Genomic DNA, 15,336 nt, shown 5'->3' with positions numbered 1-15,336 from the left:
CTTAAAAACATGCATAGTAAAAAAGTGTTAGCTCACTTACATTGATCTGCTCCATGAGGACAGCATTGGTAGCCTCAGTTTCATGCAGGAGGCTGTTTATGTGCTCCAGACTGCGTGTGGCTGTGGTCAGCTTGTGTGTAAGTTCGTCTTTCGTGGGTTCGACAGTCCACACGAAAGGCTCTGGAGACCAAACACAACATAGGTTAATAATAATAATAATAATAAAAAAGAAGCTGTAAGAGCATATATGATAACTCTGAGGTCCGGTTATTTAAACAATAACAATAAAGTGAACAGTGCATTCCCAAAGTAAATCTCATGAGTGCAAATCTTGGTTTGAACCCACCTTGCTTGGGGTCCGGTGACATGAGAAGGTGCTCCAGAGAAAGTAGTGATGTAGGGGAGGTGCTTTCATTCTCTGTGGTCTCCATGCCCTCACACTCTTCCCTGGCCATAGACTGGGGGTCACCTGGGGAAACTGGTCCCAGCGCAGCCTGATTCTGGTCTGCAGTTCTGCGCTGAGTATCAAGAGGCTTCCGACTGGCTTGGACCAACACGGAGCCTGAAGACACACATTTTTGAAACATGTAAATCTGAAATGAATTGTAAAGCCTTACGCTGTTATCCTTTTTCCAAATCAGAGTGAAGTTTTTTCTTGGTTCTCTGTTCATGTTTTTGCTCTTATTTAATAACAACATAAGGGGGCAGCAGACACAAATTTAGCTGGTCAACAGTGGCACCTGATAGGTGAGCAAAAAGGGGGCTTACGAGTTGGTGGACAGCAGACTATTGTGATTAATGAACCTGACAAGCTCAGTCAACAAACCATCACCTCTCCACCTCCACTTTTGAGCCTCTTCCACCTAAAAGAGTGTGTTTAGAGCAGTCTAAAGGTGTTTATTTTGTAGGTTTACCACTCAGGAGGATCCAGTGCAGTCTTGCATTAATACCAATAAAAGTATCAATCAAAAACCACATTGTCATCTTTTTTAAAGCATTTCTCCATACATAAAAAAGACAAGCAGGGCAAAACTACATTTCTGCATGCATTTAACTTCAAAATCATCATTTAGCTACCATACAAGTCAAATATGGTGGCAGACTGAAATATGACTTTGGTAAGGACGAACATTGGGCCCCATCTTCACAGCCTGGCATGCACGTGCGAGCCACTAATGATGCGTCTGTCCAGATGCCACGGTGAGCTGCTCGGCACACTGAGAGGCGGGATCGGAGCGGAGCAGTCGCCAACACCTGACATTTTCCAAGCCCTTGCTGCGTGTGTGTATTTGCTGTTTGACTCCACGCGGCAGCTGTGTGGGAAGTGACGAATGAGCTTCCAACCGATAAACACACCAACGACCTGCCATCCTTTTACCTCTCGCTTGCATCAGTTCTCTCGTGGAATTAACAAGATGGAAAACTTGAAACCCTTGATGATTTTGTTTGGGATCAGTGCTGTCTTTTACAGCAGATGGCCGTGTTTTGCTTGTGCTGTTGTCTAGGATCTTTTTTTAGCATTACTTTCAGCATTTTTTGGGTATCATGTTATGTTTCCAAAGTCATCTAAGCTAAGCTAAGTTGAACCAAACATTACTTCTTGTACAACCTTTACCCACCCTTAAAGGCTAGTGTATAAGAAAATCTAATGATTCTTCACTTTCCTTTCTTTTCTTTGGTCCTTCCTCGGGTCTCCTGACGGCCTCACATCTCTGGCTGGAAGTGTTCGGTTTAGGTGAACGGTATGGGATTTTTTAATAGGTTTTAGGTGAACTAATGAATACACACACACGCATATACACATTCTCACCCACATACAAAAAAAAAACAAAAAAGGATGACATGTCAAATCGGTAAAATTACCGAATGAACAATACTGAGCTCTCCAGAAAAAAAAAAGAAAATCTAATGATTCAGGTTCAAATGTTTCCCCAATACTCACTGTTTTGACTCTGCAGGTTAAAGAGCTGCTCCTCAACACGAGTCAGCTGTCCCTGCAGCGTCTCAACTGTGGCGCGGTGGTCGTCCTGCAGCGTCCTCAGCTGCTCCCTGTGCGTCTGTCGCTGGGCCTCTATCTGCGAAGATGAGTCAGCTTGAGCCTGAGCCAACTCTGACCGCAGATCCACGTTCTCGGACTGCACCGACAGCAGTCTGGAGGAGGGAGAAGAAGCAAGAATATGAAAAAAAGCTTTCAGATTCAGAGTAGCTGGGTTAAGAGTGGCAAACAAATTCAACAGAAGAAAATGCTCGAAATTGAGGCGGTGATAATATTAGCTAACTAAAAATGTCTCACCTCTCTCGGAGGTCGGCCTCCTTGCTCACATTTTCCTGCAGGATTTTGTTGTGTCGCTCTAACAGAGCGTCATGCTCAGTCTGGAGCTGCTGCAGCTCTGCCGTGCTGCTCTGGAGAGTCTGCTGGCTCTCTCCAAGTCTGGACCTCAACTCGTCCACCTGAGTCAACAACTGCTCTCTGGCAGATTGACACATTCATGTCAGTCATCAAACTCTAATAAACGTCAAATCCCATGTGCAGCAGGATGTTCTTATAATTGACCATGCTTTGTTGTTGCCTTTAATTTTTTTATATTTTTTTTTACCTTTCTAGCCTGCTGGCATCGCTTTCACCATGCCCATTGAGCTTGCTCTTTTGCTGTTTTAGCACATTATGTACTCGAACCTTGTAACCCTCAAACTCCTCAGCAGTTGTCACAAGTTCAGCCTAGAGACGACATACACAATGAACAAATATGTGGAAAATAAGGCAATTGAATGCTTTCACATAAACATCTTGGTTGGATTGTGATCAATTAATTCAAATAAAAATAATCTAAAGTTTGCTTGCAACAGTGCAATGTCATCAAAACATTTCTTTTTGTTTGTCTATATAAAAGTGGTGAAGCAAGAGTCTGTAATTACAACTTCCCCTAAAGCAATTTGAGAGTGCTATACTATAGCAGGAGAAAACCAGTGAGTTGATCTGTCAAAATTGAGGATGGGCCTTTCTAGAAAATACACTGAAAAGCAAAGGTGTCAAATAGGTTGTATGTTTGCACCTTAGCAATATCACTCTCCTGCTGCAGGCTGTTAATTCTTTGCTGCAGAGAGCTGCTGGTCCTTTGCTGTTGCTCCAATGCAGACCTGAGTTGGTCCTGCAGACGATGGCGCTCAGCTGTCAGGTCACAAACCTCAATCTTAAATGAAAACAAACACACAACATAATGTGCTATGTTTGAAGCTAAATTGCCAAATGGTGATGTTATAGATGCCTTACTTTGGTGCTTTCTAACTGTTGCTGGTTAGCCTCTAGCTCTCCTCTTAACGAGGCCTGCAACAGTGCCAGGGAGTTTTCCTGTTTGTGTGAAAATGTCAGTAAACGTAATAACAATCTCACTCATTATTCCCAATAGCATGGCCTTGTAATTATAACCATTAATCAGCACATAAAGTGGCAGTGTAACAGACCTGCTTTTTGGCATCAGACAACTCTTTTTTAGATTTCACCAGCAACTGTTTGATTTTGGCGGTTTTCTCTTCCCCTTGGTCCAACTGGGATTTCAAAGTTTCTGGGCACACAAATTCGCAGAAACAAACATAAATAAAAAGGTGACAAACTAATGCTGTCACACACCAAGTAGGACGGAACAATTAATCAGATTTAAATCAACATCGCAAAATAGTAGAACGCAATTGTCAAAGTGTTTAGTAAGTTAACAACTGAAGTTAACGACATTAACTCTTTAACAGCCAAAAACGTTAAATGACGTTTACTAAAATCCAAATGAATGTCGCCAAAAACGTTAATTGACGTTTACTACGTTTTTTCCCCTTCAATGGGCAGTGGAAGTTGTTGCGCAGCGCTGCCTACTCAATGGAGTTGTAAAATCACAAACACCCACTCACTATGGCCAGCAGATGGCAGCATTGTATCTCTTTTCAATGTTCTGCCGATGTATGCAATTGCAGTGAAACATGGCGGATCGTAGGAAATAGAACGTTTTCAAGGATGACGTGAATGACCAAAGCCTTTGTCACATTAAATATAATTCACAGAGCGTCACTAAACAAAAAAATATTAGAGTCAAAGTCACTGGTGTGCAGAAAATGTATATTTTCACAAAAAGCTTATTTTTAATTGTCGCTCAATGTCACCAAATTACCTATTTTTAAATGGTGATTATTAAAGAACGGAATAAGGTAGAAACATACTTTTTTTCTAATGAAAAAAATGGAACGCGTTCTTTCATTTGTTACCCATCATGTTTGTATAGTACACAACATTGTTTGCCTTGAAAGATGAGTTAAAATGCTCGAGATTGGCTGGCACTGTCTGGGTTGTTTTATGGATAACGTGTGGCAGTAAAAGAGTTAATGAACGGTCTTCCATATTAACTCATGGTTCCCTGAAAATGAAATGACATCAAAGCATCAGGCATACCAATTTCTTGTTTGAGCATTTCCTCCTCCTCAGTCAGTTTGGTTATTTGAGCCTTTAACTCCTCAGAACACTCATCTTTTTCAGAGAGTTTGGCGTTGAGTTCTTTGACCAGACGTTCATAGTCGGCCATCTCCATGTCCAACAGAGAGTTCTGCTGCGCCTCCTAGTCAGAGCATGGATGGTAAATAATCACTGAAATGTTCCGTTTTTGTGGTGCTTATATTACATTATGTGTCACAGTCGGTTTCGGTATCAAAAGTTCAAACAGCACTAACAATATGGACAGGACGCATTGAAAAGTCAGACCTCCCAGCAGCCTTCGTGTAAACTTCTGTTCTGTCAACGTCTCAGCTAATGGAAAAGCAGCAGCACTGTCCTTTGCTGTGGGCTAACATTTGCTCTTTCTCTCTCTGGAGAGCTACTGCTGTAGCTGCAGGCCAGCCATCACCGGTCACAGCACTTGACTGGAGAACTCCTCAGAGACAGGAAAGGCTAAAAAGCTGTGTGTCGTACTGAATTGTTGTACCTTGCGTAGCTGCTCCAGCTCCTGGGCAGTGTGCTGCGACTGCTGCTGCTGTTTGCTGAGCTGGGCTTTTAGCTCATCCGCATCCTTTGTGGCCCTTGACAGATCCTGAAACACACACATGGAGGTTTATTACAAAAGCGTTTGTTTTTTTTAAATCAACTACAGTAAATGTTATGTGTTCTAATGACGGGAAAATGAAACTTCATGAAGCACTTGCAGTATGTTTTAGTGGAGTGAAAAACAAAACAAAACATAAGTGCTTCATGAAGCTTTATTTGGCCATCATTAGCGAAAAGTGAAAATCAGCAAATAATTGATGCCCACGACCAAAAATGCTTCTAATTGCCTTTAGATGCCACAAGATGGTGGTACTGTACTTACTTCTACATACTATGTGGGTTTTCCCTGCACAATATTTCATAATGGGATGATATTAAAACTGTGTTTGACAAAAAAAACATTTGTGAAGCGATGTTACTTTTTATGAAAATGACAAGAAAATATGTCTGCATATAATTTTTCATTATTCATCCAGGTGCATAAAACACATTTGTATAAATATAATATAATAATATATAATATGTATATCATTTAATTGATTGGACCTCACAATCTTCCATTCAAATTTTAAGTAAATTAAAAGTGGCAAATGTTTGGCATTCATGGTTTCTACCTTCATCTTTTGGTCTTTTATTGCCTTCTCCGCTAAAATATCTCTTGCTAGACTGGCTGAATGCTTTTCCAGCTCTTGCATCTGAGCTTCAATCTGCTTCACCGTGCTCCTGGAGGTCTCCAGAGCGGCAATAAGGTCCTCCTTCTCACTGCTGATCGAATCCACCTGTAAATAAAAACATTCTTGCCATTATAAGGGTTTGTTATTATCTAAGGTGTTACAATGAGCTAAGATTTTTTTTTTTAAAGTGGAAGCCAACCTTAGTGACCTCACTAGTCTAAACATGACATTCTGATTGATATTATAGTTGTGGAATATAAGTTATGAAGCAAAATCCAACCATTTTTATCCATCTCAGGGGCGGCTATTTTGCCACTTGCTGTCGACTGAAGATGTCATCACAGTTGCTCAGGGCTCAGGCAACGACCAATCACAGCTCATCTGTTTTCTGAAGCTACGCTGTGATTGGTTGTGACCTGAGACCTGAGCAACATTCATGTCATCTTCAGTCGACAGCAAGTGGCAATATGGCCGCCCCGAGATGGATAAAAACGGCTGGATTTTGCTGCTTAACTCATATTCCACTAACACAATATTAACCAGAATACCATATTTAGACTAGTGGAGCTGCATAGAACATATTGTAAAAAAAAAAAAAAAAAATTGGGGGGGGGGGGGGGTTGACTTCCATGTTTATTCAAACATTCCCGTTTTAATATTTCCACTGAGACGTTAAAGCCTGACAACCCCCACAACAACAAATTGAATGTCTCAGCTGGAAAATGCTAATGAGCGAATATATTCTACATCTTCACAACAACATTTGAAAACTGCTCATGCAAATCTGACAGCAGCAGCACTCTGCGGGCTCCGTCTGCAAGGAACACTGAACCAGCAACTGCCGTCTCCTCATCATCTGTCAGCCAAACATTGACACTACGGTTAGTAAACAGAGATGTCCAGATGTACTCTAAATTCCCTGACTGGCTTCCAGTTTGCCTTCTCCCCCTGAGACCAATGAGCGCACTCAAAAAAAAAACCCGCCTCCTTGGAAAAAGGCGCTGCAATGCCGGGCGGCAGATGGAAGCTTTACTGTGCTCCATTTACCTGCCTGTGGTTCTTATTGCAAAGAGACAGTTATGAGTTTGGGCGAGAGGAGCATTCAGTCACTATAAACCAAACTCCTCCTGGGCTCACCCACTCAAATCGGATGGGGCCATTTGTGAGTGCCGCACTGCCAAGCATAACTGGGCGAAGTGTTGCCGGGCTGTAAATAGGATGGAAAGTGACATGTGTGAGAGGTATTCGGAGGCCTGTTATCAGGATGAAGGAGCACTGCCTTAAGAGTTACTAGCTAGCGTGAGCAAGTTTGTATTTGTCCACGGTAACGTGTATGTTGGTGATTAAACGTGTATTTGTGTTACCTGCGTGACAGCACTGTTGAGGTGTTTGGTCAGGTCAGCGATCTGTCTCTCCGCTGCCTCCACCTTCTCTCTCTCTTTATCCAGTTGCTCCGTCTGTTTGTCGTAATCCATCTGCAGGTTCTACACACACACATACGACACAGAGAGCTCATTGAAGGCAAACTTTATGCATCTCAGATATTACCTGCATTTACGTTTGAGTCGGGGACATGGCGGTCATTAGATGCGACTCAGTGATTTTGTTTATACCGAAAGGAGCGTCAGGAAAGGGGGGCTGGTTATGGAAACTGCTGGGATTACTCTATTTTTAAATGGAAAATGCTTTTTCCCCCCACTTTTTTCTTTCCCGAGTTCCTAAACAATAGATGAAATGGCTTTATGCTGATTTGATCTGACGCACAGATGCTGATATTGTTTACTTTGGCTACATGTTATTTTCATCATAACATTAAATTCCAAGACATTCTCTCTCTCTCTTTTTTTTTTTTAAATAAACAAATTCAACCCATTTTTATCTTCTTGCCACGGTGCATCATTTCCCATTTGCATCCTCCTCGCTAACAACAACTGCCCTCATTTTTTCTATCACCACATCTATCAACCATTTCATTTGGCAGCTCCATCCTCATCATCCTTCTACCAATACACTTATTATATCACCTTTTAACGTGTCCAAACCATCTAAATCTCGTCCCTCCAACGTTATCTCCAAAACATTTAACCTTAGTTGTCCCTCTAATGATCTCATTTCTAATTCTATCCTACCTGGTTACTCGAAGAGAAAACCTCAACATCTTCATTTCCACCAACTTCAATTTCCCTTTCTGTTGATTCTAATCCGTACATCACACAATAATTCAATCACTAATTCAGAATGTGATTTACGGTATTTCTTGGCAGTTTTTTTTTTGCAGTCTAAGACAATAAATACCTTGTAGCCTTCAGCACTATGGATAATGTCCTTCATCGAGATATTCACTTTCTCTCGCTCGGCTTTTAGAGATGCTATTTCGTCTTTAAGGGTTGCAACCTGAAAAAGAAAATTATCCAAACCCATTATTATTTTTTTGCATAAACACTGAGGTAAGGACACTTCAAGAAACCTGTGAGTGCAGTTTTCAATTGAGTTAAGTGTGTCTCTTCACATCATATAAATGATTCACTGCACCTCTTTTTTAGCTGTGTCCAGCTCCTTCTTTGCTTTGACAGCCACTGCCTTGATTTTGATCATCATCTCATCCTTCTCTTTGTTGTCCTTCTCCAATTCACCTGAAATAATTTGCAAAAGTCTTAACAATAATGCTCCAAAAATGAAAGGAAGGCATTTCATTTTCATCAACAACAGTATTCCACCCGCTATTCAATATCTCCAAATAGGGCTGCTCGATCATTTATTTTTTGGTACAAAACAAGAAAATGTTTGAACAAAAATTTATTAAGACAAATAAAAATTTTTGAAACATTATAAATTTGCGGGTTCTTTTTGGATGAAACTAAATTTATTAGTAATTTAAAAATGTTTAAAAGGTACAAATATTTGTTCATTTAAATTTAAACAATTTAAACAACTCAAAATTAGGATTAACTCATTCACTGCCATTGACGCTTATTCATTTTAACTATTTCTATTAGTTTAACATTTTTTCCGACTTTTGTTAACAAGAGTATGAAAACCTAGAAAATTGTTTTTAATTGCACATTTAGAACAGATATAAGATTTGTTATTAATCGTGAGTTAACTAGTGAAGTCATGTGATTAATTTCAATAAAAAATTTTAATCACCTGACGCCCCTAATTTTAAATATTTTTTTCTTTTATTTTTTAAATCGTGAGTTAACTAGTAAAGTCATGCAATTAATTATGATTAAAAAAAATATATCACCTGGCGCACCAAATTTTTCATAATTTTTTCTTTAAAAAAATATATATTTAAAAAAAGAAAAGATTATTAAAAATTAGGGGCGTAATGAATCACATGACTTCACTAGTTAACTCATGATTTTATATCTGTTCTAAATATACAATAAAAAAAAAATCGAGGTTTTTATACTCTTGTTAATAAAAGTGGAAAAAAAATGTTAAACTAATAGAAATAGTTTAAAAAACATTTTTTTTTTACATCTATAGCTGTCAATGGCAGTGAATGAGTTAATAATATTTTTTTATGATTATGCTGATTTTGTAGTAGTGGAGTGTAATAATTGAAATTGTAATTGAATTTCGATTAACTGCGCATCTCCAAACAAGCCCATCACACACATGTATTTTTTTTTAGCTATTTACTCTACGGATTGGACAAAAATAAGGCCAAGGCTGATTAAAAAAGAAAAGAAAAAAGTGTTGTCTCAAAGAGAAGACTGTACCTATTTTCTGTGTAATATCCGTGGATTTCTTTTCTTCAGAAGCAGACGAATCCTGACACAATAACAGGGTAAACAGAGAAAAAGATGTAAAACACTCGTACAACCTTCTTCAAATTGAACACATACAAGCATATAAAGAAGGAACACGAGACTCGACACTGACCTGCAGTGCAGCCGTCTCAGCCCTTAACTGTGATATTTGTGAGTCCTTGTCCAACAGCTCTTGTTTGAATTCCGTACGTTCTCGCTCTAAAGCGTCAATGTCAGCCTGCGCCTTCTCTTCCTTCTCTTGGGACATCAGATTTACTTGTGCTTGTAACATCTGATTCTCAGCGCACATCTTCTCATTGAGTAACTTCATATCGTTCAAGTCCTTCAGCAGCCCTGCGGTATCCCTCAACGTCTCCTCCAGGTTGGCTCTCAGCGTGTCCCTCTCCAGCTGCACAGCCCGGAGCTCGTTTGGCATCGCCTCAGGACGTCGTTCTGCTCGAGCCTCTTCAAGACAGCTCTTCAACAGGGTTCTCTCTTTTTCCAACTCTTCTAAGCGTACTTGGAGGTCTGCCATTTCTTCCTTTGTGTTTTTTAGTGCTTCACACCGAGCTTCAAGTTCACTCCCAGCGATTGCGTCGTCTTCTGTCAGAGAATTCCCCTTGGCTTCAAGGTGGCTTTTTTGGGAAGACTGCTGCTCCAATTGAGCCTCTGCGGTGGCCAACTTGGAGCCCAAAAGTTCTTGCTCTTTCTGGGTTTGGGAAAGTGTAGTTAAAGTCTCTTCCAGTTTTTGATGGAGGCAAGCATTTTCTGAGGAGATGTCTTCAATAGTCAGTGCTGAAGACGATAAAGCCTCCTGGATTCTGTTCACTTCCTCTTTCAGGCTTGCCTCCATTTTGTCCTTCTCCTCATTTAAAACCTGCATTTCATTCTCTTTCTCCATTTTCAACATTTTCAACTCTCTTTCAGTCTCTTGTTTCAGTAGTTGTGCCGCCTGCTTCTCATCCAGCAGGCTCTCAAAGTCTTTGGCATTTTTATTTTTGAGGTCCTGCATCTCCTGCTCTCGGAGCTGAAGCAGGGAATGCGTACTGTCTCGCTCTTCAGTCAGCATATTCACCATCTCATTTAGGTCTTCAGTCATGTTTTCTTTTATTTGAAGTTGAGAGAGGATCTCTTCATTCTGCCTGGTAAGCTTTTCCACAGATTGATTGAGCTCCTGCGCTAAGGCTGTTTGTTTCTCTGCAGAGGACTGTCGTTTCTGCTCATCAGCAGAGTAACTCTCAAGCTTGAGCTTTAGTTCTCCCACAGTCTCCATCAGAATATTTCTCTCTTCTGTAACTTCTCGGACTTTTGCTGACAATTCTTCCTTCTCTTGGCTGAGTTGCTCTGTCTTGCATTGGAGATTCTTTACAGTCTTTTCCTCTTGTTCCTTCATGGCTTTGTACTGGAGAACAAAATCGTTTGTCTTCTGACCGAGTTCTGTTTCCAGGTTTTGGAGTATTTCCTTAATGTGGTCGAAGTCAGCCAAAGCAGAGTCCCTCTCTCGGGTCAAGACCTCACACTGGGACCTGAGCTTCTCTTGCTCATCTTGTTCCAGTGAATTTCGGTCTTGGACTGGCTCCTTGGAATCCTCTGACTCGTTTGTCTCATACCCAACATTAGCGACATTTAGGGTTGTTGTTGTTGTTGGGTCACTTTCCCGATTCATCTGCAGCTCATTGATTTTGAAGTCCATCTCCTCTCTCTCCATCTGGAACTCATCCTTGACTTTTTCCAGCTCTGCCTCCAGCTCGCTCTTCACATTACTGAGCAGGGTGAGTTCATCTTGTAACATTGTGTTCTGAGCGTGAATGTCTTCCAGGGCCGCTTTCAGTGTTCCACCTTGTGTAAGCTCGCCATCAACATGGCTGGATTCAGCCTGGCTGCATGTCGACAGTGCCAGCATCTTGGCGATCCCTGAACCTCGACCAGGTTCTTCATCTTCTTCTTGGACATCCTGGAGGTAGCTATCTGTTGAAATAAAAGTGATGTTAACTGTAAACATTAGGTTCTTTCATTTCAGTTTTTCCCCACTCTTACATTTGTTTAAACTAACTTAACAATCATTATAATAATTTGGTAGCCCTGTGAGCCCATATGACTATATCTGGATTGAAGGTACACACTCCAAAAATTGCTCATATAAAATTACAAACAAGACGTTCAGATTAACTCATTCACTGCCATTGACGGCTATACACGTCAAAAATTTGTTTAAACTATTTCTAGTTTAACATTTTTTCCCACTTTTGTACTTTTAGAATAGATATAAAATTTGTGATTAATCGTGAGTTAACTTGTGAAGTCATGCGTTTTTAAAAATTGTAATCGCCCGACGCCCCTAATTTTAAATATTTTTTTCTTTAAGAAAAACATTATTAAAAAAAAAAAATATATATATATTTTTTTTTAAGAAAAGGTTATTAAAAAATAGGGGCATCAGGCAATTAAAATTTGTAATCGGAATTAATCGCATGACTTCACTATCACAAATTTTTATATCTGTTCTAAATGTACAAAAAAAGAATCTAGGTATTCATACTCTTGTTAACAAAAATGGGGGAAAAAAATTAAACTAATAAAAATAGTTAAAATGAATTTTTGACGTCTATGGATGTCAAGTTAAATTGAAATTAGTTTTACCTTTGAGGGCCAGCTGCTCCGTTAGCTCTTCCTGGAGCAACAGAAGACGCTCCCTCTCAATCTCACAGTCCTCCTCCAAAGATCTCAGCTCCTCCTCATGCTGCATAGTCCTCTGAGTCAACTCCTCTTTCAGGTTCTCGATCTCCTGCTGGGCTTCAGTCAGCTGATTCTGATGACTCTCTTGCAGCTCTGCGATCTCTTTGGAGTTTCTTTCTTGGATTGCTTCCAGTTCAGCTTGAAGAGTTTGGAGATGAACTTCCGGGGAAAATGTGTCCTCTTCTGGATGACATTTCCCGCTGGCTTCCTCAGTTGGGTTCTCTTTCTCTCTTTCACTGTCTAACTCCCTATCACTGACTTCTCGCTCCTTCAACAATTTCTGAAAATATGCGACTTCATTTTGGTGTTTACTGTTGGCTTCCTCAACGCTTGTCTTTAAAATGTCAATTGTTCTTTTGTGCTCTTCTATGACATGTCCAAGGTTTGTGACATCATCCTGCAAAGACAAAGTGTGACTGTAAGATTCAGTTCTACACACGTTTGTACTTATCTTTTTGCCCTCATAGTATAACTTCCTAAAACTGCCATATTAATAACTTGGTATTTTAGGTGACCTTGGCAAGCTGCTTTGTGTGCTCCAATTCTTTACGAGTCAGGGCGAGGCTTTGCTGGGTTTCTGCCTTCTCCAGTAATAATGTATCCATCCGCTCCGTCAGCTCCTGTCACACACAGTACAAGTAAAGTACAAAGCTATGTTGGTAGGTATACAATAATGAAATTCTGATATGAAACATTCAAACCTGTATTAATGTGGCATCATCTGAAATGTTGATGTTTTTGGAATGTTCTTTGAGGGCATCAACTTCTTTCTCTAAATCTGAAAATGCATGTCGGGTCAAATACTGCTTGAACCTCATTATCCCTCAGCCTGAAAATGAGCATGTGATCACCTGCACATCTGCTCTTCATCTTTTGGAAAGCAGCCATCTGCTTTTTGGTAAATTTAATAAGATCATCTTTGGACAATGTGTCCAGCTAAGTGTTCGGAAGGAAGAAACAAGAAAACCATAAAACATCATCAGTCATCATTAGCAGTATCTGTACACATTAAGACAAAAAAAAAACGAATTTTAATTGGGTCTATGCTTTACACATTACAAGTGCACAACAACCTTCGACTTGGGTGCACCAGCTGGCGGTGAAGCCACAGACTCAGCTACTGTGCCACCAGGGTCCTGTGAAAAAGTCATGTCACACTGAGTAAAATATAAAAGTTACAAATATTATTACAGGCAATGACACATGCACGTTTATTTACTTGATTAGTTAGATTTCATATACAAGTGTTTGAGGAGTTTCATAAAACACCTACGCTAACCACAGTAGGGATTCCTAATGAAAATGTTTAAATTGACTTTAGTTCTCGTGAATTTCAGTTACATTTCAGTTTGGAGCATAAGTGGTTAACTCATTTGCTCCCAAAAACGTATAAATAAATTATATTTTAAATGTTTTAAGTGTCCCAAAAACTTATTTATACATTATTATTATTATTTTTTTTTTAATGCTAGAGCATACAGAAAGCTTTGATGCAGCCTCTCAACTGCAAAGAACGTTTGAAGTAATGGTAGCAGGTAGCAGCAGATCATAGGAAATGAACCAGGACCATGTTGAAAATACCCTCAATTACTCAGAATTCTAAATAGATTTGTGAATAATGATGACACTTTGCTATATTCTAATGCTAATTGCTGCAAAACGGAAACAGACAGAAACATACTTTTTTCCTGATTTAATCTTTTTTTTTGGGTAGGTTTCAGGTTTTCATAGCAATACAACAGCATATTCTGTGGGCCTTGCAAAATCAGTCAAAATCCAGTAAAATAGCCGGGAGTGAAGGGGGTTGCTTCAGTGAAAATGGCCGGGAGTGAATGAGTTATAACAGACTCCAGTTACTCTATTGCATAGTTTTTTGGGGGATAAATTGTACTAGTCAGAGTATATTTAATGCAGCATACAACTGACTTATTTTTTGACTTAGTATTTTTGTGAAGAAGATATACTATTTTTACTCAATTACTTAGAGCTGTATTTGACTCACTTTTCGTTTTGATGTGACAAGATTTCCCAAAAATGACAGTCTGTCAGAATGTTGAGTCTGGTTGGAATGGCCACTTCAACCTACGCACCAAAAATTTTGAAAATTGGATGAAGGGTTTTGGAAAAAAAATTTTTTAACTAAACTTTTCCAAAAGGGCCTTTTTGGGAATGCTTGTGTGCTATATTACTTTGCAAAATCTGGCCACCTTCAAATTAGAGTGGGAACTCAGGGGAACTCATTTATCTGGCAGCTTCAGTAAAAAATATTCACCCAATTGCTCGTACAGGTCAAGTCAACTAGTTGAAATTACTGTGATGTTTGAAAAGCCGACACTTGCTCTGCCTTAAACTAGCACCAATGGTTGATTATTGGTGAAAAGAGCAGTGCGGGCAGTAGAATTGGTCATTTACTTTACTTCAAAAAACATTTTAGTTTTTGATGTTATCTCTGTTTATTGTGCTGCTTTACAATTAGAAACAAAAAAGTTAAACAGAGGCTTGTAACTGACTGCCTTAATTTATGTTATTTGATAAGACTTTATTGTTGTAACTTAATCTGATATCGTTGGACAATATCACTAATATTTTGGGCTATTTGACGTTCATGCAGGATTAAAAGCAACAAATCAAAAGTAATTCACCATTTACTCAGTATTGGTGGACAAGGAGTCAGGTCTCATTCATAGGGAACACCTCAAATCCAAATTCAAGGTAAAAATAAATACCTACTATGTCTCAACATTACAGTGATTTTTTTTTTACTCTTTCAACAAGCTCGGCTTTCGAGATGAGCAGACTGAAGCTGAAACGAAGACTGCTTCCTGAAGTTATCCTACTATACATTTACTCTAGCATTCCGTCAGATAACAGTACACCTTCGGTTGAATATCTTGTTTAGTATTTAACTCACTCACTGGTGTTGTCACTCTGAATGTCGCTAAAGCTAAATTCCACGTCGTTCACTTACCTCCATTTCACTCTATAAATGCTTTAATATCCTTCGAATCACCTCGCAGCCACGACGCGATAACAGTAAAGCTGACCGGACACGATAAATGAGGTTCATTCAATAATATCCGATTCTTTTCAGATTGAACACGACACAAATGTCACTGTTTTGGTCTTGAGTTGTGCTCGATTACTTCCG

The 15,336-nt window shown here is 39.6% G+C and overlaps 1 protein-coding gene across 1 annotated transcript in view; it reads right to left on the bottom strand.

The window, feature by feature from the left end:
* Positions 1-15,336, bottom strand: part of gcc2 (GRIP and coiled-coil domain containing 2) — an 18,676-nt gene extending 3,340 nt beyond the window's left edge. The window contains exons 1-22 of the mRNA XM_077579492.1: positions 15,157-15,336; positions 13,262-13,324; positions 13,040-13,124; positions 12,890-12,966; positions 12,704-12,808; positions 12,093-12,585; positions 9,586-11,420; positions 9,423-9,474; positions 8,227-8,327; positions 7,990-8,088; positions 7,059-7,178; positions 5,635-5,799; positions 4,962-5,066; positions 4,436-4,598; positions 3,463-3,563; positions 3,272-3,349; positions 3,054-3,191; positions 2,598-2,719; positions 2,294-2,470; positions 1,943-2,151; positions 347-562; positions 41-180 (exon numbers count right to left, since the gene is read on the bottom strand). Coding sequence (XP_077435618.1) covers positions 41-180; positions 347-562; positions 1,943-2,151; positions 2,294-2,470; positions 2,598-2,719; positions 3,054-3,191; positions 3,272-3,349; positions 3,463-3,563; positions 4,436-4,598; positions 4,962-5,066; positions 5,635-5,799; positions 7,059-7,178; positions 7,990-8,088; positions 8,227-8,327; positions 9,423-9,474; positions 9,586-11,420; positions 12,093-12,585; positions 12,704-12,808; positions 12,890-12,966; positions 13,040-13,124; positions 13,262-13,324; positions 15,157-15,162 — 4,650 coding nt within the window. The 5' untranslated portion in view covers positions 15,163-15,336. The remainder of the gene's footprint in view (positions 1-40; positions 181-346; positions 563-1,942; positions 2,152-2,293; positions 2,471-2,597; positions 2,720-3,053; positions 3,192-3,271; positions 3,350-3,462; positions 3,564-4,435; positions 4,599-4,961; positions 5,067-5,634; positions 5,800-7,058; positions 7,179-7,989; positions 8,089-8,226; positions 8,328-9,422; positions 9,475-9,585; positions 11,421-12,092; positions 12,586-12,703; positions 12,809-12,889; positions 12,967-13,039; positions 13,125-13,261; positions 13,325-15,156) is intronic.

Source organism: Vanacampus margaritifer, chromosome 11, assembly GCF_051991255.1.
Source record: "Vanacampus margaritifer isolate UIUO_Vmar chromosome 11, RoL_Vmar_1.0, whole genome shotgun sequence".
NCBI classification, from domain to species: domain Eukaryota; kingdom Metazoa; phylum Chordata; class Actinopteri; order Syngnathiformes; family Syngnathidae; genus Vanacampus; species Vanacampus margaritifer.
The sequence above is the reverse complement of the archived record's forward strand: the minus strand, read 5'-3'. Positions and strand labels throughout refer to the sequence as shown.